This window comes from Sander lucioperca, chromosome 9 (genome assembly GCF_008315115.2).
Source record: "Sander lucioperca isolate FBNREF2018 chromosome 9, SLUC_FBN_1.2, whole genome shotgun sequence".
Taxonomy (NCBI): Eukaryota; Metazoa; Chordata; class Actinopteri; order Perciformes; family Percidae; genus Sander; species Sander lucioperca.
In genome coordinates this window covers 1,089,436-1,111,008 of record NC_050181.1, presented here as the reverse complement: position 1 = coordinate 1,111,008, position 21,573 = coordinate 1,089,436, and the positions used below count along the sequence as shown (strand labels likewise).

At 39.2% G+C, this 21,573-nt stretch overlaps 1 protein-coding gene and 1 long non-coding RNA gene across 8 annotated transcripts in view; one reads left to right on the top strand and one right to left on the bottom strand.

Annotated features, from left to right (window-relative positions):
* astn1 (astrotactin 1) overlaps window positions 1-21,573 on the bottom strand; it is a 522,070-nt gene that overhangs the window by 259,134 nt on the left and 241,363 nt on the right. For all 7 annotated transcript variants that reach the window (XR_004898191.1, XM_036004756.1, XM_036004754.1 and 4 more), the window contains 2 exons: window positions 16,004-16,108; window positions 7,368-7,556 (listed from right to left, as the gene is read on the bottom strand). Coding sequence is in view for 6 of the 7 variants with exons in the window: in XM_036004756.1 (XP_035860649.1) it covers window positions 7,368-7,556; window positions 16,004-16,108 (294 nt within the window). In the remaining variant the exon portion in view is untranslated. The remainder of the gene's footprint in view (window positions 1-7,367; window positions 7,557-16,003; window positions 16,109-21,573) is intronic.
* Window positions 1,171-14,421, top strand: LOC118495761. Its single transcript, XR_004898194.1, has 3 exons — window positions 1,171-1,182; window positions 1,751-1,753; window positions 14,350-14,421. It is a non-coding gene; the product is annotated as an uncharacterized LOC118495761 (long non-coding RNA).

Genomic DNA, 21,573 nt, shown 5'->3' with positions numbered 1-21,573 from the left:
ACGAGGCTCGATATCAACCAGTTTTGTGGCAGAGCAGCCGGACAATCTGTTTTTTCATCTCCAAACTTCAACTTTCGCTGCTGGAGCAGTTCCCCTTCGTTAGACTTGACGAGTGTCTTTTTCCACTCTCACTCACCAGTCCTTCCAGAAAAATCCAGAGTTTTTTTGTGATTGTTGCGGGTAAAAATCCTTGATTATGCGGCACGTTTTCTTAAATGCGATGGAATATGCGGGATATTTATGCAATTTTATGCGATGAAATTGCGGGAACTTGCAAAAATTGCAGGACCTTGCAAAAACTGCGGTTTCATCGTGGCTTCATCGCGGGGTTTGCAGCTTTTCGATGATGTTCACATCGCGTAATTACGTCACTTCATAACGTTCCCATGGCAACAGGGGAAAATGGCTGCTCTTGTGTGAAGTAAACGCAACATTTTGCTAAATATGTGACTTTTTTGCAACGAAAATGCGGGGATTATGATGGATTAGGATTATTATGAAATCATGCAAACCCAGCATGTTTTGCGTGGAAATCGGCAATTTATGCGACGAAAGTGCGGCGTATCTAGCAGCCCCCGCATAAATATGCAGACTTAGGCTGATTATCCATTGAATTATGCGATCGCATAATCATGTTTTTCTGGAGGGACTGACTCACTCTCGCACGCACGGAGTGAGCAGACATCTGCACCATGTCTGTCTGTAATTTCTGGTGAACTGAACAAGCAGAGGCCATTTATCACCCTGTCTCTGCCTCAGAGAGGCGGATGACATCTCCAACACCTCCACCCACACCTCCTAAGATCTTCTCCGCTGCCTCCGTACCACAGCTGCTCCACTGTTCAACTCCTCACCTGTTTCCCCTTCCCCTTCTTCTGTTATTGTTTAACTAAATGAAATATACATATACAGCCTAGCATTCAATAAATACATTGATAAATCAACTTTGTTGGCTCTGACTTACTGTTCTGTAAAGCCGCCAGTTTAAAGGCTGCAGACTGTAAAACAACACTGTTACAACAACATTCTGCTACAGAGTTAACATCCATGTCTTGTCATTTAGAATTTCATCAGTTATGATCCGATAAGGATTCTACTAAAACATCAGTTGACATATTTCTTCGGCAGATGAGATATCTTGTTAATCTTGGTTATTGAACTCATTATAGACATATGTTTGTGGTATGAGACAAGTTTTCTAACCCTTTGTGTTATTGTATTAATTATTACATTGATAACGGAATTAAAAGTCCCTAGTGTATATCAGCTATGGTTACGTTTTGTGGCAGCTTGTCATAATACACAGTGATAAAAAAAGGTAATAGAAAAAGCTAATGCTCTTTCAGAAGCCTAAACAATGACTCATTTCTTCACAGTCCTCCCTGCTGAAGATGTATATAGGGGGTATGTTGTCTAGTATTCCTCCGTGTTGGAGATGCGTTACTTTTTTCCCCCAGTTTTTCTTTCAGTTACCATGGTTACAGGGAACCATGTTGAGGGAAAAATATTTACAGTTATTCTGTGAAAAGCCCATCAATAACAATAGGGGATCTACTCTCAGAATAATCTATTAGAACAGTAACATCCTTAGCACCAACCTTTGGAGACCAAGAGCGAGTTATTGAACATGTAAAATATTCATTGTAGACTGTATTACCCTAGGATAAAGACTCACACTATGACATTTGGTCAGAAAATATTATGAGTTGTTGTGAGTGTTATTTCTGTCTTGACATGGTTACGGTGTGAGCAGGTTAAGTCAACAAACAGGGTAACATAGTAGAAAAATGCCAGACAACACACAATATCTGGTCATATCTAGTTCACAATCAAGGGACGAGCTCAACATTAGCTTCCACACAGCTGGTGCACCAATGTTATCATAGTGGGGTGGAGAAGACAGCCTGCTAATATGCATCTTTTTAAAATGACGACAAACATATGACAACATATAAGCAAGCAGAACAAAGCAAGTGTCAAGTATTAACATATTTAAAAAGAAATACACAATTACATTTGCTATCTGGATGCATGCAATAAAATAATTGTCACATCTTTTAGACTTTAGTCAGCCATGCATATATATATATATATATATATATATATATATATATATATATATATATATATATATATATATATATATATATATATATATATATATATATATATCTCTCTCTCTCTCTCTCTGAGAGAGAGCGAGCGAGAGCAGTGAGCGTTGCATAATTCCCAGCTGGTAACCAGGCAGGGCAGGTGGTGCTAGTCTGAGATGTGTGTATGTTGTGTGCGGGGGTGTGTGTGCGGGGGTGTGTGTGTGTGTGTGTGTGTGTGTGTGTGTGTGTGTGTGTGTGCTTTGCGTGTGTGTTGCGTATGTGTTGCGTGTGTTTTGCGTGTGTGTTGCGTATGTGTTGCGTGTGTGTGTGTGGTTGCGTGCAGGTGTAGAAGGGCCACGGAGGTCGGCGCTCTCCTCCCCCTCCTGTGCTCCACTCTCATGCCCCAGAGCGAGACTTTCTCTGCTGCTTCTTTGTTAAAATGACAGGCCCTAATAGAATAAATAAGGCCCCTATTTTTACCAGGCTGCTGGCAGGGTGATCACACTTACACACATACCAGCATGCAACGCTGCGCTGGAGGTTGGAAAAGAGCTGACACCTGACTGGGGGAGGTTGGGGAAGGAGGTCATGGTGATTTAATTGAGAGAGAAAGTAAGGAGAATAGCTGGGGAGCCCGAGTCAGAGAAAAAAACCCAAGAGAAGTAAGACAGTAAGAAAGATACAGGATACAATAGGAGGGGATTAAAGTTGGATTGACACCGTTTGCTGTCTCTTTGCTGCAGACGCACCTTTGCTTGTGTCTGAAATCCCCTTCTCTATACTATCAATTTGATCTGACATTTAACAAGCTCCATAATGCCACATTTAGGTATTTGTGAAGCATATTCACATTTTAATCGCAGTTGGAGTGTTTTGACAGAACTCCAAAGCATCTAATTATTTTGAAGCTAGTTTCAAGAAAACTGGTCTTCTAAAAAAAATTCAGTGTGACAGTTCACTAAACGAATGAAGAAGATGAGCCTAGTACGGCTAATAATATTTACATCCGCTCTGTGTATGATAACTAAGTTTGGAGAAGGTTGTTAAAGCACATTTTGTCAAATAAACAACTTAATATGCAATTAAAAGAAACTATAGACAGAACTTTAAATTATGTACAGACATTTGACTCATTGTCAAGTGCAGCTTTAAATATTGTAGTGCCCGTACATGATATGTATGTGGCTGAAGGAAGTGCAGCACCACATCAGTTCATTTTACAGTAGGTACAGTACGGAGGTAGAGTTATATGAAACCTACAACCAATCCCAGCTAGTGTGGAGTATACAACCATAACTGAATTTCCACATGATAACTAGAGCTAACAGCCTTTAAAAGTCTTTAACTTTTAAATCAAATGCATTTCGCCGATGTAATAAACTGTTGCAACATGAACAGAGCCGCAGTGGCCATCTTTTTTTTTTTTTTTTTTCTTTTTGCTGTGCGTGTCTGATCTCTGGCGTGGTAATTGAGGTCATTTGTCTGACAATAGGAAACTCATATCATAACCTAGTGCAGGGAAGAAAGTGCTATTAATCACCCAGACAAGGCATCATGGCCAAACACACGCACAGAGTGACCACGGTTAATGAGCTATGGCCCCGTCTCTACAAACATGACAGATACAGCCATGATAGTCAGGCGTTGTGTATGTGTACATATATCTGTGTGTGTGTGTGTGTGTGTGTCTCCATTTGTTGCTTTTAAGTTCCTGGGTCATTAGGAAACAACTGGTGTAAGTCTTCAATTAACTTTACAGACCGTGGCACACTATGTGCTTCTTTCACCTACTGAGCTCCGGTCTGCTGAGTTATAATTCACAGTCGATGCACAATTGCCAAAATATACCACAGTTCCAGGGATGTTTTTCATTGATTTGGTATTAAAGTTAAAATCCACGTCTTTAAGGTAACAGTCTAATTTATGAGAAGCTTTTCCCCTGTTTTTCCTTTAAGCAGCACAAACAGTATTTGATTTTCTGAAAGCATTTTCTCATTAGTATTAAATTATATAATATATATAAACCAGATATCTGCAATTAATTCAGATGAAGAACATTGGGGTGCTACAGTGACACAAATGAGGAGAATGCAACAAACTTCTGTTTTCTTCAACAAGAGACTATCTTTTCTCTTGCAATACAGTCCTAAGTATCCTGTGAAGGACATCTTTTTTCTTTAAATCTTTGTCCATTTGATATATAATTACTAACCATATGGATACATACGCCTTGAAATTGCAGGTAGCAGCTGTGCCCCAGGCAGCTAATACGCAAAAAATTATCAGCGCAGCTTCTAACTGAATATGGAGGGAGTCGGGCCCATCTTGTATTTGGAGCAAAGGGCGAGGACATGGATCATCAAACTCTCCTGTGAGCTCATTACTCCCTCCAAAAGGCCAGGATGTTTCCAAGAAGCCAGGCAGAGATTAAGAAAAATGACTCTGATTTCAAGTTTTTGCCAATGGAATCCATTTCCTTTCCTAGAAAGTCATGGGCCGGGTTGAAACAGTTACCCACTTAGATTTAATCATTTCAGATCTTCACAGCCCAACGTAATCACTGCTGTTTGTCAGGGAAGTGGATTCTGGATAGATTTGGCACCAGTTCAGACAATCAGATTTTCACTCCCAAAAGGGCCAAATCCAATGTTTTTATTGTTGCCTCAACATGGGGACTGATAACAGGAATGTAGGCTGTATGGCCTCCTGTTACTGTGACGCCCATACCTGGCCAATGGCAATCTTCAAAGTAAAATGTAAGGGTGCAGTTTAAATAGTTGTAAATAATTATATTTAGGTTCTAAAAATGTATTCTTACTATGAGCAGCAGTAGTATGTTGCATTTTACCAATAATATAGTATACAGTAAGATGTATTTTCAATGCACTTTTGATTTTTGTCAATTTGTGATGAAAATTGTGAAATGCTTTATTTATTGTTCCAGGATAAGTTAATTACACACTGCCCCCCCATGTTACAAGTGTACAAATAAGACTTACGTCCAATAACCACCTATATATATATATATATATATATATATATATATATATATATATATATATATATATATATATATATATATATATATATATATTAAATTGCCTTGATCTAGCATGAATTGTAAAAAAATAAGTGAGTATGACTTTTTTTTTTTTTTTTTTTTTTTTTAGATAGCGTTGAATCATTTAGCAGCGTCTGCAACCGGCGTGTCAGAGCCTGCTGAAAATGAAGAGTAATGCACTTTTCATGAGGGTGGGAAAACTCAGTCATCTAATGCCATCTGTCAGCACAGAGGTAACTGGGAGCAAACAGTGCAGCGCAGCAGGGGTGTCCTTGGACAAAGTAAAGAAAGGGAAGAAAAGTGGCCGAGGCAAACAATGGAAACGACTGTAGACAGTTTGGAGCCAACGAGGTGAAACGGCGGGAGAGACGGGCTATTACTTATCTCTGCTGCGACTTGCGGAGAAAACAAGCACAGGCTGACATATGCTGGCATTTTCTGTAATAAAACAATTGGCAAAGACTTGATTGTTCACTTAAGTACAAGTGCTTCAAGTGCTTTTGCAGAATGCTTGTGTCTTTTACTGTAATTGCTTGAGAGAGAACAATGCTGATTATGGTACAAAGCCACACTATGATCTATAACACACACTCACCCCTTCAGTGTGAGACTCAAACAGATGGTTGTACCATTGCAATGTTTGTAATGTGTGCACCATACGTAGCGTACAGATGCAACACGCCAACATGATGTTATCTTTCAAAATGAAAGAACTAGAGAAAGCATGTAGCTGACAACAGAACTGCTGCTACACATGCATGTCAACATGAACTTTTTCTTGGAAACAGGTTATTGAACAAGTATCACCTTTCTGGCTATTTAAAGTATGATTGCCAGCTTCACTTTCATTCGGTGAGTATACAGAAATGAAGAGCCATTAGTGCAGCTGTATTCACAAGACAAAAGCATGTGTGATGGAGTCTAATGTCTCGGTATGTACAAGTTTCAACCTTTTTTAAACCGCTGGTGAGTAGGGCTGGGTGTTGTTTGGAAGTTATACTTCATGGTATAGATAACATCTTTTTCCAACACCTTACTTTGAGAAATATAAATGTATTTCGGCAAAACCTTTTTTTTTTATTTAACCAAAGAAGCAAAAGTTCACAAATGTGAGATGTTATCTAAACAGAAGATGACATTTGACTAAAAGTAAAAAAAAAAAAAAATGTTGAGAATGGGCCAGGGTGCTACAAAAATTGTTAATTCCAAGGTTTTTTACAGTACAGTTTCCCCACATAAAAACAAATTGGTGACATTTGAAATGAAAGTAATACATTTGATCCATAAAATACTCAACTTTTTTAAGGATAGGCCTTTGCATTATACTTAATACTGATGTTATTGCATACATGCCAGATCAGTTTTATTTGTTTTATCAGTTCATTAAAATAAGTTAACAAGTTATTGACAACTATGGTGTATATTTTTTAGCTCACAATGTTGCACATGTATGCGTGTTGTGTGAGTGGTGTGGGGATTGGGGGTTCCCCATTAAAGAAAACATCATCAGCTTGCAGTAATTTAGATATACTTGTCAGTCAATGCTAAAAAGCATTGTGGTTAAATACCCAGGCATAGAAATGATAAGTGCTTGGTTGTGTTTGTTTGCATGGTGTATGGTGCCCACACAACAACCAAAACCCCTATAAAAAGATCTACCAAAACAATTTATGAGGGACATTTTCATAAAGAGTGCAGAAAATAAATAATGGTTGAAACAAGTGCCTCGAGAGCATTTCTGCAAGACTGCCACCCTTTCCATTACATTTCTCTACAACAGGGTACAACCAAAAAGCAAGAGAACAAGAGAAGAGCTTTATTAAAAGAGGTCCCATGAGAGGTTTAAATATTTCTCCTGGCAAGCATTTACTCAGCAGCTGAAGTATGATGAACACTGTGAGAAGAGGGTTTATGAAGAGTCCTGCCAATTCTAAATGTGTAACATAATAATCCAGTCCACCCCTACACAGACATAGCCTCAGTATTACGAGCCTGAATGCTTTTTGTGGGGGTGACAGATTATGAATCTGTAAAATCAATGAGTATATAAATAACTGCAGAAATGAATGTACCCCATACAGCCCACACAGCAACATACACACACGCTCACCTCACCTTAGATGCTCAGACCAATTACGGGCAGAATTACTGTTCCATTTTTCATTCACAAATATCATTCCTGAACACTCGCCACGTGTGAGTGCGTGCCCTACCTTTGCTGATGTCCTGGTACTCCAGCCACAGCTGTCTCTGGACCTGTTTGTTGGGGTACCAGATGGTACAGGACTCCTGGAAGCCGTACACTGCCTCCTGCACATAATGGTTCCCAAACTCCCTGAGGATGGAGACAAAGTCGCTCCGCTGCGTGGCCCCATCCAGAGAATGAATGGCTGAGCTAAAGGCTGGGTAGATGGAGGGGAAAAAAATACAAAAACAATTTTAGTAAAAACAGAAAACCCAATGAGAAATAAAAATAAAAGGGAAGTAGAGGGAAAATATAGGAATGTATTTTGTTTGCTCGGCCACAAAAATCTGTTGGTACACTTTCAAAATGCATCTTTTCAAGCATCCCGTTCTCACTCCCAACTCGTAAAATACTGACGCTTGGTCAGTGGCTCCTAGCGTCGGATAACGACAGCAAAAATCACCCTTTAGTGTCTGTATGGGATGCAAACACTTCCTGCTTCTATGCACTTGCATGAGTTTTACCATGTACTTGGGTTGAATGTGTTGATATGTAACCGTTTTTTTGTAATGGTTATCAGTGTTGCCGTGCGTTGATGGAAAAGCGTTTTCCTGAGTGAAAACGTCATCATTCACGTCCCTTCCTGTGGGAATCAGAGGTGGGAAACTCGGGCCAGATTTTGCTAACCGAGTTTCCCAGTTGGTGACGCGTTGTTGACAACTGACGTTTGATGTAGGCGAATTTGGTTCACTTAACATATTTCAATGACAATAAATTATTATTATATTTTATTTTATTATATATATTATTTATTGTGGACAAACGCCTCTGCTGAGAAACATACAGACATAACATGTTACAAATTATTCATAAATAGGCCTATGTATAAAAAAACAAAAAAAACAACACCACCTTATCCGTGTCCTTTCCCGTTCGTTGTCCTGCAACTAACACAAACACCTGATGATGTGCCGTTTGTATGCTTGCATAAGAAAACAGCAGCGATTTATTGTGGCCTCCATGTTTTCACCAGGTTTTCACACACCTGATGCTCTAGGCTACAGCCAACAGTTGGTGGCAGTCATGTAACAAGTTGTTATGCCAAACGCCAATATAACAGAAGAAGAAGAACACGCATCCCGACATGTGAGCGCTGGTAGTTGGAAAAACAACGCAATCACGGGGGCGGTCCCTGTCATTCCGAGGTGGCATGAACGCGCCATTATTCTTTGCAAAATGGGTGTTTTAAGTATTTTAAACACAAAAAAAGATCCGCCCTGAACTACTGCAAAAGGTTTTCTTCCACAAAAGTCTTTCAAACTGTCTGAGTTTGTATCGACAAGCCTATGGGCGTTTCCGCCTTTAATCACCAGGACAGACATGAAAGGGGAGCGAGAGGGAAGACATGCAGGAAACCACCACACGTCGGATTCGAACCCTGGGCCTCTGCGTCGAGGAATAAACCTTTTCACATGGGCGCGCCCTCTGCCAACTGTGCAAACCTGGGCGCCCACATGTAGCCTAATTTCTGATTGGATATGACAACACCATCCTCTGCTGTGTTGCAGGGAGATGTCAGAACGACTTACAGGTTAAAGATTAGGGTTTCCCTCTTTATTTAGACCAGGATAAGTGGCAGTTAAAAAACACAGGGTTAGGGTTTCTTTTATAGCTAATTTAGACAGCAAATGTCCCTTAGGGCCTTTGTATCCTAAGAGAGACCTAAGCTGAAATGACTTCTACAACCAGTACATGCAACTCGGTGGATTCCTAAGGTAAGTTAATGGTGACACAAAGCCAGAGTGGGACTCATTTTCAGCCCTGGAGTTTTCATGCCTTAGACCGGCCCACTTTACTTCACGACTGACTATACTGTATTAAAATAATGTAGTTAAAGCCTTAGTGTAGAAGTCTGCAATAGTGCACTGTTCTCTACAGCCTTGTATTTCAGTGTATTTTTTGTAAAATATAATTTCCCAATCAGTACAAACACAGCAAGTATTGCTTCATAATGTAGATTTATTATAACAGTTAACTTTACAACAACACAATAATGTTCAACAATATCATAATCTATCAGATATCCAAACCTTGAAAGGAAATAAAAGAATAATTAAAAATGTGTATAATATTTCATATTACTTTCATCCTATTCCCTTTCAGTCGTGAGCTTTGTATAATTATTTACTATCCTACTTTTGATGATAAAAAGCATAATGGGTCCCTAGTAACATTTGGGCATAGAAAGTAATTATATTCTAACTAATCTGATCATGTTTGCTTGTTCACACACTGTGGTACAACAGCTGACCGTAAATGTGCCTTCCACACTGACAGCAGCTATATGTACACTACTGGCTCTGCTTCTGACACTAAATCACATTTTAAAAAATGTCTTAATTCTCAGCACAAATCTCCCCTTTGTTACAAAGCTGTCTGATCAAGTCAAGTCAGTTTCATTAGTGTGATGCCATTAGTCTGGCATCATTGATTATCTCAGGGCATAGAGCAGGTCTACACCATACTCTCTTAATGTTAATTCTAGTTCTTATAATGTTCACTCAATGAGCTATCCCGCCTGCCTACTCTAGAGTTATGGGCTCATGGTGGCTGATGCTTGGCTCTTCACTGTCACTGTTAGCAGCAAACTGGACTAGTGGCTGCTGCTGAAGAGCTACAAGGAAAAGTTTGATTCATAAACATGAACAGTGGTTTGCAGGCTACGTTGTATTATGTTTTGCACGGACACTAGCATCCTGCACTGCTCCTAACTAGCTTAGCTTACCCGTCTCATCGTCTTCGTCTAATGAAAAGGTTGCTCAGTCTTTAGTAGCCGCGTCAATTTCTGGAGCTTCTCGCCTTTACAGCGCCGCCTTTGCGCTTTCTGTTATCCATTTTAGAGCTTTTTGCTCACATGTCGAAGTCGCATCCTAACAAGCACAACTGACTGAGGTATCCGAGGTGATGGTAGACTGTTTGTTTGCAAGGTGCAGTCGGAGGAGTCAAAACATGGCACGTCATAATAACTAGACTGCACTGCACAGTACCATGACTGAACGCCGGCCCACTGGGAATTCTCATGGTGCTCCAGATTAGCCAATCCGGGCCTGTGGTCACATAATTGAAAACAAGCAGAGAACATGTCCCCTAATGTTATTGAAATTTCAAATGAAATAGACTGACTGAGCTGCAGAACCAGAAAATAAAGTGCATGATTTGCATGTTTGATATGATACATTGACCACACTATAACAAAATGACCGTGAGCTCACTGGGGTTCCATCTTAGTAAATATTGGAAAAGCAAAAGTGCAATAGCAATTTATCATTATCATTTCCAGGAGAAGAGGCAGTATTAATATCACAGCACTCACGCTCTACTCGTTCTTAGTTCTCCTCTAAAATTAAATTAGGAGGCCACTGAAGTGAGAGACAGAGAGCACAGTGAGGATGAGCGATGGGAGCTTTGCTATCAGACGTAAAAATCAGTAGCCGCACCCCTCCGGTGGCTGTTGAAATATGATGAGCTAAAGTGGGAAATGGGAGTAAAAAAAAAAACCAAAAAAAAAAACCCAGAGGCTTCTGAGTGAAGGGAAAATAGAAACTGTATTCTCAGCAGACGCGGCAGCCACTTTCAAACCACAGCAGCACCATTGGAAATGCATTAGAGGTGTCATAGCTGTATTTACAGTACAGTGGCTGCACTTTTCTGAATGCAAACTCTTTATGATAGATTTATGTATAATGCATGCACTTAAAACACGACAGAAATCAAAATTATTAAATGACACTCTCCTTCCAGCCAGGCAAAATTTATGAATGTAATATTTTAACAGATTTTAAGTTCACTGCCAGCAGAACAACCCAAGTTATCTAGTGAGGCAAATAAAAAGGAAAAAAGGCAGCTATATTTTCACAGAATAATACATTTAGTACTGAGAATCCTGTCGGGAAATATTCAGCATAATCCTTGATGTGTCAGCAGCCAGGAGCAGCCATCAGAAGAAGTATTGCTTGACTAAATACCTATCCACAGTTATCTTATTCTGTGAAGTTTCTATGGCAGGAGCTGTCAGAACGCCTTGGTCTTGCCGGATACAAAGCTTTGTGATATATGACAGGCGATCAGAGAGACAGAGAAAAACACAAGGAAAATCAAATGCCATACATATTCCTGAATGCAGACCTCCTTTTTATCTATCCATCTATATCTGCCTCAATAAATGTCCTCATATTTGCATGTGACATCCACTTTTTACCCGTGAAAACGGTCCTATTTTTATAAACCAACCTGTATTCAGTAAGGTTTTGATTTTACATGAGGCGGCCAATGTGAGAGAATGAGTATGCCTGCTGCCTAAATCACTGCTGTATATGTATAAATAATTCATTTAAATTTGTGCTTCTCATGGACAAGCAAAATGATACAGTGGCACAAACAAACTCTTCCGCACACATACTTACAGTAAATAATGCAAGTGCACTTACAGTATTAGTATGTGTATAAGGGCTCCAAAGCAATAAACTACCAGTGCTAGTTCATCAGGGAACACACAATGTAGTTTAGAGAACAAAAGCGCAAATGAAAATGAAAGAACTCAGACCTGGCAGGGTGTCTTTACAATAAACTCAAACTATTTTTTTGTTTGTTTTCACAATACCAAAATAAGAAAAAGAAAATTGTGACAGGGTAAAACACAAGTATGAACAAGTGATTTAATCGCCAACCTGCTGTGCTGCGGTGATAAAATCATTTTATAATAATTGCGATGTGGTCTGACAAATTCATCATAAATCCAGATTTATAAAAACACCTAACATTTAACAAAGGAAGTTAGAAGCAACTGAACATTGTTTTCTTAACTTTACTGGCACACAGCTCCAGCCCTCACTGGGTTATTTTTGCCTCGTAAACACAGGAGATTTACACACTGTTCTGGGAAAGCTCTGTTCTTGGGGGAGAAAAACAACGCTTTAGTCTGGATGGAGGGCTGAAACAGAGAAAAACAAATGTCTTTACAACTGTAACTGGTTTAGTGTAGATGGACAATAGTTCTAAGAAATTTCTTCTATAAATGGATACACCGGCTTACGCGAGTCACCCGGCGGAGCTATGCTGCAGAGTAAACGTAGACCTTTGGGTACTAGCACCATTCATTCTGAATAACTTTGATAGTGAAAACACACAGTTCAAAGTTGAAGACAAAAACATGGGCAACACCCAAAGACAAGTTTATGGCTATTTTAATGTACACAGTGCCATGGTTAGCATTGTTTAGCCCCTACCATGATTGACAGGTCTGTGTGTAGCCGCGCCCTACAGCATTCCCTGCTTCATTGTCTATTTTGAAATGAATGGGACCATAATTTACAAAAAGAACACCATGCTGTATTGAAGAATACTTGAAACTAGCGATCAGAGCATAAACTCATTATGGAAATGTTTACTGAGGTAATTAATCAAGCGAGAAGTAGGGTCATTTTTCCATAGACTTCTATGCAATGGGGGTTATTTTGACAACCAGTGATGTCGTCATCGTCGTCTCCACTGTTGGAAATTATATAGAATGCAGGTGTAAAGCAAATCTGCATTGGCTTCACTTTTCAGACCTGGAAGTTTTGTCCATTTTCTTGGTCTTTTAAATCATCACTCATCACACTCGTACACTCTTGCATCTCTCCTTACTGTCACTATACAATCTATGAATCTATTTAAGTTTTCTATTTCATGTTATGAAAAGTAAACATCCATTCCTTCAGGCAGCAGTCACCTAACTTTAGCCCCCCATTATAAGGCCTGGGTTTGGCTGCTCACTGGAAAGCCGAACTTTTAAATGGACTGCTGAAAACCTTCGTTATCCAGAGCCACTTTCCTGTTGTTGCTGAGAGAATCTCATGTTTATGCAGGTTTATTTCCATTTTGATTGAAAACATCGATCTTTATACGCAGTCAAAGTGGTGTGTGCCTCTTGATGATCTATTGGCTATTAAAATTATTATGAGTTATTACACAATTAACAGAGGATTTAAGGTTGTAATTATAATACAGTACTGTGGCCCTCTTGTTTGGCTGTGCTTGTTGAGCAGCTTTTTAGTTTGTGCCCTTTTGAAGTGACATTTTGCTAATTTGTGATTAAAGAGAACTTGACCCTGACCCATTTATTCCCTTACGGGTTTTCTCCGAGTACTGCAGCTGAGCAGCACCACCACAATCAGTCCATAATAGACTGTTTCAACAAGGGTTTAATTTAGAGCCCGACCGATAAAGGATTTTTAAGGCCGATATCGATGCAAATATTTTGTGATTTCAAAATCTGATATTCTGATATATTGGCCGATATATATTTTAAAAACAAATCCAGAAACACATAAAACATAAACAGATTTCCCTAACATTAGTTATTTGTAGTTATTTATGAGTCCTCACAAAAATAATGATAATCCAGTTTAAAAATAAACTTGTTTGTTTTATTGTCATAACAGAACAGAGGAACATCAAAATAGATAAAATGTATAAAAATACAAACTTAAGATATGAAACTTAAAGTACTTTGAACAAAAACACAATAACAAAAATCAGTGTTACCAACAGGAACGTTGTAGAGCGCCCTCTGGTGGACAAACTATGCAATGCCAACACTCATAACATGGTTCAAGGGTGTTTTGTCCGTTTTTATTTTATTTTTTAAATAAATATTAATTTATCTGCCTTTATAAATGCCGATACCGATAGTTTGGAAAATGCCTAATATCGGCCCGCCGATATATCGGTCTGGCTCTAGTTTAATTTAATGGACCCAACTTGAACCTTTTAGCACCACATTACAAAATTGACAACAATGCGCCCTGTGGCCATTGTATTTATATGTAAATATATATGTATATGAACAGTATTACCATACAACTCTTGCCAGTAAGAACAGATTTAAAAATGTTTTTCTGCCAAGACATTCATCTGTTAGTTTATTTTCCAACAGTGCATGTACAGTATCTAAACTCATTGGTGGAAAGTAACCAAGTACATTAACTCAAGTTCTGTAATTAAATACAATGTTGAGGTACTGCTTTACTTGAGTATTTCCATTTTATGCTACCAGCTTCAACATTTAAGCAATGTACATATTGATATTCCAACTGCATAATATATATTATTCTGAAATGGACTGCTCTGCAATATGAGTATTTTTTCTTTTCTTTAAGTATACGCTGGTACTTTTGTACTTTTACTTAAAGAGATATTTTTTCTGATTCAATTCAGCTCTGTGTCATGGCAGTGTGCTATATGAACGATTGTTTGGCTTCCCATGTAGGCATGAGTGCATTGAGCTCTCCGCAGGGATGAACAGAGGAGGACTGCTGAGATCCGCCGAATGACATGAAACAAAGCGCTCGCGTCATCCGGCGGATCTCAGCAGGCTTCTTCTGCTCCACTCCTCCGTGCACTGGCACCACAGAGGGAAGCCAAATACTGTTCATCTAAACACACTGCTCACAATGCCATGACACAGAGCTGGATTAAAATCGGCAAATTATACCTTTAAGTAAAACTTTTAATACAGGACTTTTACTTGTAACAAAGTATTTCTACACTGTGGTATTGCTACTTTTACTTAAAGGCATAATTGGTAGAAAGGTATCACTCACTTACTGTTTGTACACAGTGTTCAAAGTTGGCTCCTTCTCCGGGCTTAACGAGCCAGAGAGAGAGCGAGAGCGAGAGCGAGAGCGAGAGCGAGAGCGAGGTGGTCGAGCTAGCTAGAGAGTGACTGAAGAGAGGGAGCACCATACAAAGCACTGAATCAGAGAAATCAAACACTATTTTCTGATTGTTTCACAGAGGTAACGTTCTAAAGCACAAATTAATAAACACAAACACATCCCGGGAAGATGCCACATTGCCGGATTTTGTGTGAATGCAGAGCTTATCCTGTGTGTGTGTGTGTGTGTGTGTGTGTGTGTGTGTGTGTGTGTGTGTGTGTGTGTGCGTGCTAAACCTTTGTGTCGGTTGAGACATTAAGAGGCGTGACAAAGCGGCGGTACCTGGGAATGAAAACAAGCTGCACAACCTGAACACTGTTACTGGCTGGGAGTTACACACCCACATCGTGGCAGAGGGCAGGGTCTCTGCAGATACAGACACCACCACACACTTGTAGTGGATTATTAGTGATGATTGAGAGGGAATACTTTTGTATTATTCTATAAATAGTTTTTTTAGTAATACTGCATATTATACCTTTAAGTAAAAGATCTTTGTCCACCTCTGTCTAAAATAAATTTGGCACTGAAAGACGAATAAAGGTGTCACAACAGTAACTTAAAGCACAAGAGAGGACTACATACCAGACAAATCATAATATGACAGTATGACTGTTAATCACATAGCTGATCAAAAATGAAAATTATGATGAGCTGTTATGATGAGCTGCTAACCTTGATGTGTCACATTAATTACAATGTGATAAATAATTGATAGCCGACGGTGCTGTCTCTCTGTGGAGAGCGTGAGAGTTAATGCCACAGAGACGCAAGTGTTGTCTCCTCCAGCATAAATAAACAGTAATCAATTTTTTTGTTATCAGTAATAACAAAAAAGAAAAAAAAAAATATATATACACATTTTATATTATATATAATTAGTTGCCAGAGGCGCAGAGTGATTTACCTTGAGAGAGGACCCACTGATTGAGTTTGACGTGGTACTGCACAGAACGAAGACTCCAGTGCTGAACAAGGGGGTAGCCAGACACCTCGCTGTAGTTCACCATACCTGCAAAAACACACCAAAAAAACCCCCACATCTATAAATACGGATGCAATCCTTAGTGCGAGACTAAAGCGTGGATCAGGGGAGTTCACCACCACACCTGCAAAATCATACAGATTGCAGTCTTCAGGGCTAGATCAAAGGACATCTAATTCTTGTTTACTTTACCTGAAGAATCAGGAAGAATATTTGATAAATATTAACATGATATTAGATGACAGGAGAGAGAAGCAAGCAAAGTCTCCAGTGTTAGATCAAAGTGGAGTGCGAATTTACAGAAGAAAAAAAAAAACACAGGAAATTAACATAAAATATATTCCAAAATAGTGATATAGTAGAAGGCAGGATAATGTATTCAGTGTTTGATGAAAGCGAAGGCCAACATCTCACTTGAATATGCAGCACATTTATTTTAAACGCGAGTATTTTCATATAAATGGCATACCCCAGATACCGTCAACTTTTCCCTTTTCCCACTAAGGAAGCTGTGTCAAACCAAAAAACAATGTTCATCAATTTCTGCAACATTCTCTATTTGTAGCACAAGGTTCCGGCATGACGATGAAAATGATCACGTTCAGATGATGTACAAAAGCAAGTAGAACGATATATGTATAATGAACATGGAGCAGAGTCTGGATCTGAGAAGTTTTGACACCTCATGATCATGTCTAATTAAAAACAATAAAAAGAAATTTACCTTTAGTGCCGAATCAACATTTGAAAGTGATTATTAAACAAACACAACAACCATAAAGCTGGGAGACAACATTATGGCATAATAACTTCTTAATTTATGGACTTAATTAAGGGGTTTTGGGACCTTTAGTCAAAATAGACCTGACCCTCCCTTCACCAGCATTACATTTTGGATGACCCTCCAAAATGATTGGGAGAAAAGGGATGACCCTCCCCAACAACTTATTGTACTGGTTTGCACTTGGCAAAGATATGCATTTTCCCATTGTTTTTCTACAGCCAGGATGTACATAACTAAACCTCTGCATTCTCATCGGACGCATCACACTCCTCTGTTATGGTGTGGTGGCCATTTCAGTAGATTTACTCACTAACATTGTTGTGGAAACACAATAAGCATGGAAACTAAATGTACACTTCCTGCATTACTGCATTACTATAAAATACTAAGTTACTCATCTAGTGAACTAGTATTCACATGAAATAAAACAATAAAACATTGAGACCATTCAGCAAAGCACACTGGGTAATTCAACAGTGGTTGCAATGGACTCGTCACTAGGCTTCCTCAGTCATTGTATATTTTAGCATAGGTAAGCTTGCTGAAGCTGAACATTATCCAAAACTCAATTTTTCAGACGAGCGTCAATTTGGGAGCTTGCATGCTACCACTTCTTCCTTCTCAAATGCCTTGAAAAGGCTGTCGTTTGCACATTTTCACAAATAATCACAAATAATCACCGGGACCGAAAGGATATACCTCCCGTCTCATGCCCTCCCGGCTGCCGGCTGGTGCTGTCTGCGGCCCGAGTTTTGGCTTTTCAAAATAAAAGCTTGCGTCTGGTCAGCTATGTTTTCGTACGGTGTTTTGGATGTTTTTGAACTAAGCAGTACGGCAATCATGCTAATGAATAAAATTATTTTTTCAGCAGATGTCTTAGTTACAACACGATTGAGCTAGCAAAGCAGTTTTGTGTTTATATGTGCGAGCGGGATTTATTCAATTTGGGTAATCCCACGGCCTCTAAAGCTACAGGTCTGGCTGACTAAACAGGTAGGGATCCATATGCTAGCGATAGGGGCCGAGACTGAGAGAGCTACATGGAGATACATGGATAAATATGCACCAAACAAGCCACTTTAAAATTTTGCTCTACTCATGAATACAAAAGTTGGGTGACCCTTCCCCGTAGACTAAAAAAAAAATTGGATGACCCTCCCCTCAACAAATAACAACAATACATGACCCTCCCCTATTTTCCTCCGGTAGTCCATTCCATAAATACCGAACGGTCCCTTAGAAGCTATAACAATATTCAGTAATTAACCGTATTCACTTTTTAATCACATAGAAGACGTCCCACTTTGACAATGAGAAAGGCATTATTGATGCAAAATGAGTAATACTAAAAGTTTTTGTGATAACCTAGACTCAATCAGACAATTTCTGTTCAAAGAAAGACAAGTTAATAAAGCTGAGAGAATTTGTGCAGCCTTTAGTTAATGTTTGTTGCTTATGATTAGGTACGCATTACAAACCGAACGATTAGTTGGACTAATCCTATTTCATTTAGGAAAAAAAAGAGCCTTTTAGAGCCATTAGAATAACTCCTCCTTTATACTTTTTGTCCTCACACAAGCCAGGCTATTTCAGTGTAACAATTACTTTCAAACTGCTCCTTTTATGTCCGATGCTTCTAATGGAGTCACACATTCCAATCTATTCTATGGGTGAAGGTTGTCCCCAGACTAACCTTCTTGTGTAGTACACTACATACAAGATATGAAATACATTTGAAAACCTGAATGCTGAAATATCCAACCTATCAGACGTAACAAGCAACGTGCTGTCTGCCCCTCCCACTCCCAAAGAAAAAACACTCTACTCCAGTCAGGCATGCTACGCTGAACTAGCTTGTTGCAATATGGCTAGTAACGTTAATGCGACTATTACCACACTAACCAACAGGTCTGGCATTTGGAGCCACTTTGGTTTCCCTGTCAGTTATGAGGGTGAAGGCAAGAGAGTGATGGATAAAAACAATGGTACGTCGCATCTGCTACCCGAGAATAGGCTACACCAGTGGGAACACTACAAACATGTCAACTCATTTATGCCAACATCACCTCAGTGTGTCAATAACTGGAACTAGACGAAAACAAGAAGCAACACACGCTACAAACTATCCCCGCAGCATTTAAGCAGCAATTTCCAACTAATTCAAACAGGGCAAAAGACATCACTGCGGCAATTGGTACATTTATAGCCGCGGATATGAGACCCTACTCTGTAGTGGAAAATGAAGGTTTTACGAACATGGTTTAAGTAATTGAGCCTCGTTACACTATTCCTTCACGAGCCCATTTCAGCCAGACCGCAATTCCTGCTTTGTACAAAAAAAACACAAAAGCCCAAATAGAGAACCAATTGTCCGAAGCACCAGCTGTTGCTCTGACAGCAGACGGCTGGACGTCAAGGGCTACACAAAGCTAGTATAGCTCTGTCATTGTTCAAAGTAAAAAAGATCATACATTATGTTAGTTTTAATAAATAAAAAAAAAAAAATTGTAAAAATCAAGTAAATTTCTTTTTTGCTGTACCGAAAACGTACCGAACTGTGACACTACTGTCTCGTATTGAACTGAACCGTGAATTTTGTGAACCGTTACACCCCTACTAATTGATTATCAAAATTGTTGGAAATAATTTTTTGTCAACTAGATCTGGATCCAGATTGATAAAATACTCCAAGGCCAACTAATCTCTCATCAAATCTCTTGTCTCTCCTTGCTCTTTATATTAGCAATACATTGTGGTAGCAGGTAGCTAATTTTAAGCCAGTAATGCTCTCCAAGTTAAAATAACAAACACTGCCAGCAGCAGATTATATCCGATGTAGCTAAATAACATTATATTATAACTATAATATATATCAATAAACATCACTCTATGATCATGAGTGAACAACGTTGTTGTGTAGTTTGCCAAGACCAACAAAGACAATCTCCAGTTGAACAGTTAAGCTGGGTAACATTGTTTAGCATGTCAGGAGAGACAGTCTCCAAGTTACGAGGTTGTTGATGCATATCATAATCAATAATTTGTCTTTAGAAACTTAATAGTTCTGAATTGGGACCTCCAGTATTAGGAGCCAGTGGTTGTAAACAAGACATATATTTGACAATGACTGTGTTGCTAAGATAGGGGATCACCAAGACGATTACTTCATCCTGAGAGGAACATGAATGCGTCTACCAAAATTTCATAGTAATCTATGACAACAGCTGTTGAGACATTTCACTCGAAATCGCATGTCAGCCATCACCTGCCATCCACCATCTGGGAACTATGAATGTCTGTACCACATTTTGTGCCAATACATCTAGAAAATTTGGAATCAATTCACACGATAAGTGATAACGTTTCGTTAGAGGAAAAGTCAAATGATCACCAAAGTCATCACATAGTTGTCAACCAACTGACAGACCAACCGACACACAAGCTTCATGCTAAATAGGATGTGAAACATAAGCAGCGTATACCGGTTATTATGTGTCAGATATATATTTATGCTGCCCATCTCACGCATCTACGAGTTGCGAACAATTATTAGGCTGCCACTCAAATGTGTAGTGTTTCTGCCTACTCAACCAACAAAAAGTACAGATCTCAATTGAAGCTTGTGTTTTATTTGAACCGCATTTACAAATAAAAATGAAACCAAATCGATTTGACGAAAGGTGTCAGATTTGATACTTGATTCAGATTTGATAAAATGCCATCAAACACCAATATGAACAAAGTCCTCTCTGTGGTCCACAGTTACTACACAGCATATTTCTGAAAGAGCTGAAGTTGTCTGGGATTTCTTTTGGGGAGCGCTGAGAAAAGACTATTAGGTAAGGTTTGATATTGGTCTGTGGTTGGTAATCACGGTTTTATTAGGAGAGGCTTGAGAACTGCAGTTTTCAAGGCTTCGGGGAAATTACCTGATAAAAGAGTTATTAGGCACTCTGTCGCAAAACAGAAGCTTGTTGGTAAAGCGTCAAGACAGCAGGTGGATAGCTTAAGATGCTGCACAATTTCTTCCCGAGTTCGGCACTTAATAGCATCAACTCTTGCCATTTTTATTCCTTCCATGTGATTGTAGATGGGAATTTCTTGCATGACATTGAACTTTTAACAGCTGATCTAATACCTTGAATTTTATTACTGAATAACTCAGCAAACTGCGGTAAATTTACATTTTAGAAATCATTGCATTTATTGGTGTAAAGAAGTTCAGATGCAATTGGTGTGGAGGGATTGATCAGCCTATCGATTGTACTAAAAAGAGAAGGTGCATTATGGCGATGTTAGAAAAGAAGGATTGCCTAGTCTGCTATAGTCTCGCATTGCCAGACTTCCTCCACAACGCTGTGGAGAAGAAGTGCAACAGAAGCTCAGATTGGACAGATAGTCTAGCTAGCTGTCTGGATTTACCCTGCAGAGATCTGAGGAGCAGTTAACCATAGTCCTCATAAATCCACCGGAGTTAAAATTACAACACAAAGAAAGCGGAAGGTAACGGACATCCGAAAAGAGTGACATCCAGCGGAATTTCCGGCAGAACGAGAGCAATCCCGGAAGTGGAAGGTCGTGGATATAGACTAAGTCCGCTATAAAAAAAGGTGAATTTGAAGTTTTGTTTTTCACCATTTTCCTTTTCTAGATCACTGCGGATTCGGCATTTCTCCGTGGTGCCTTTTGCTTATCAGAGGGTTATTAA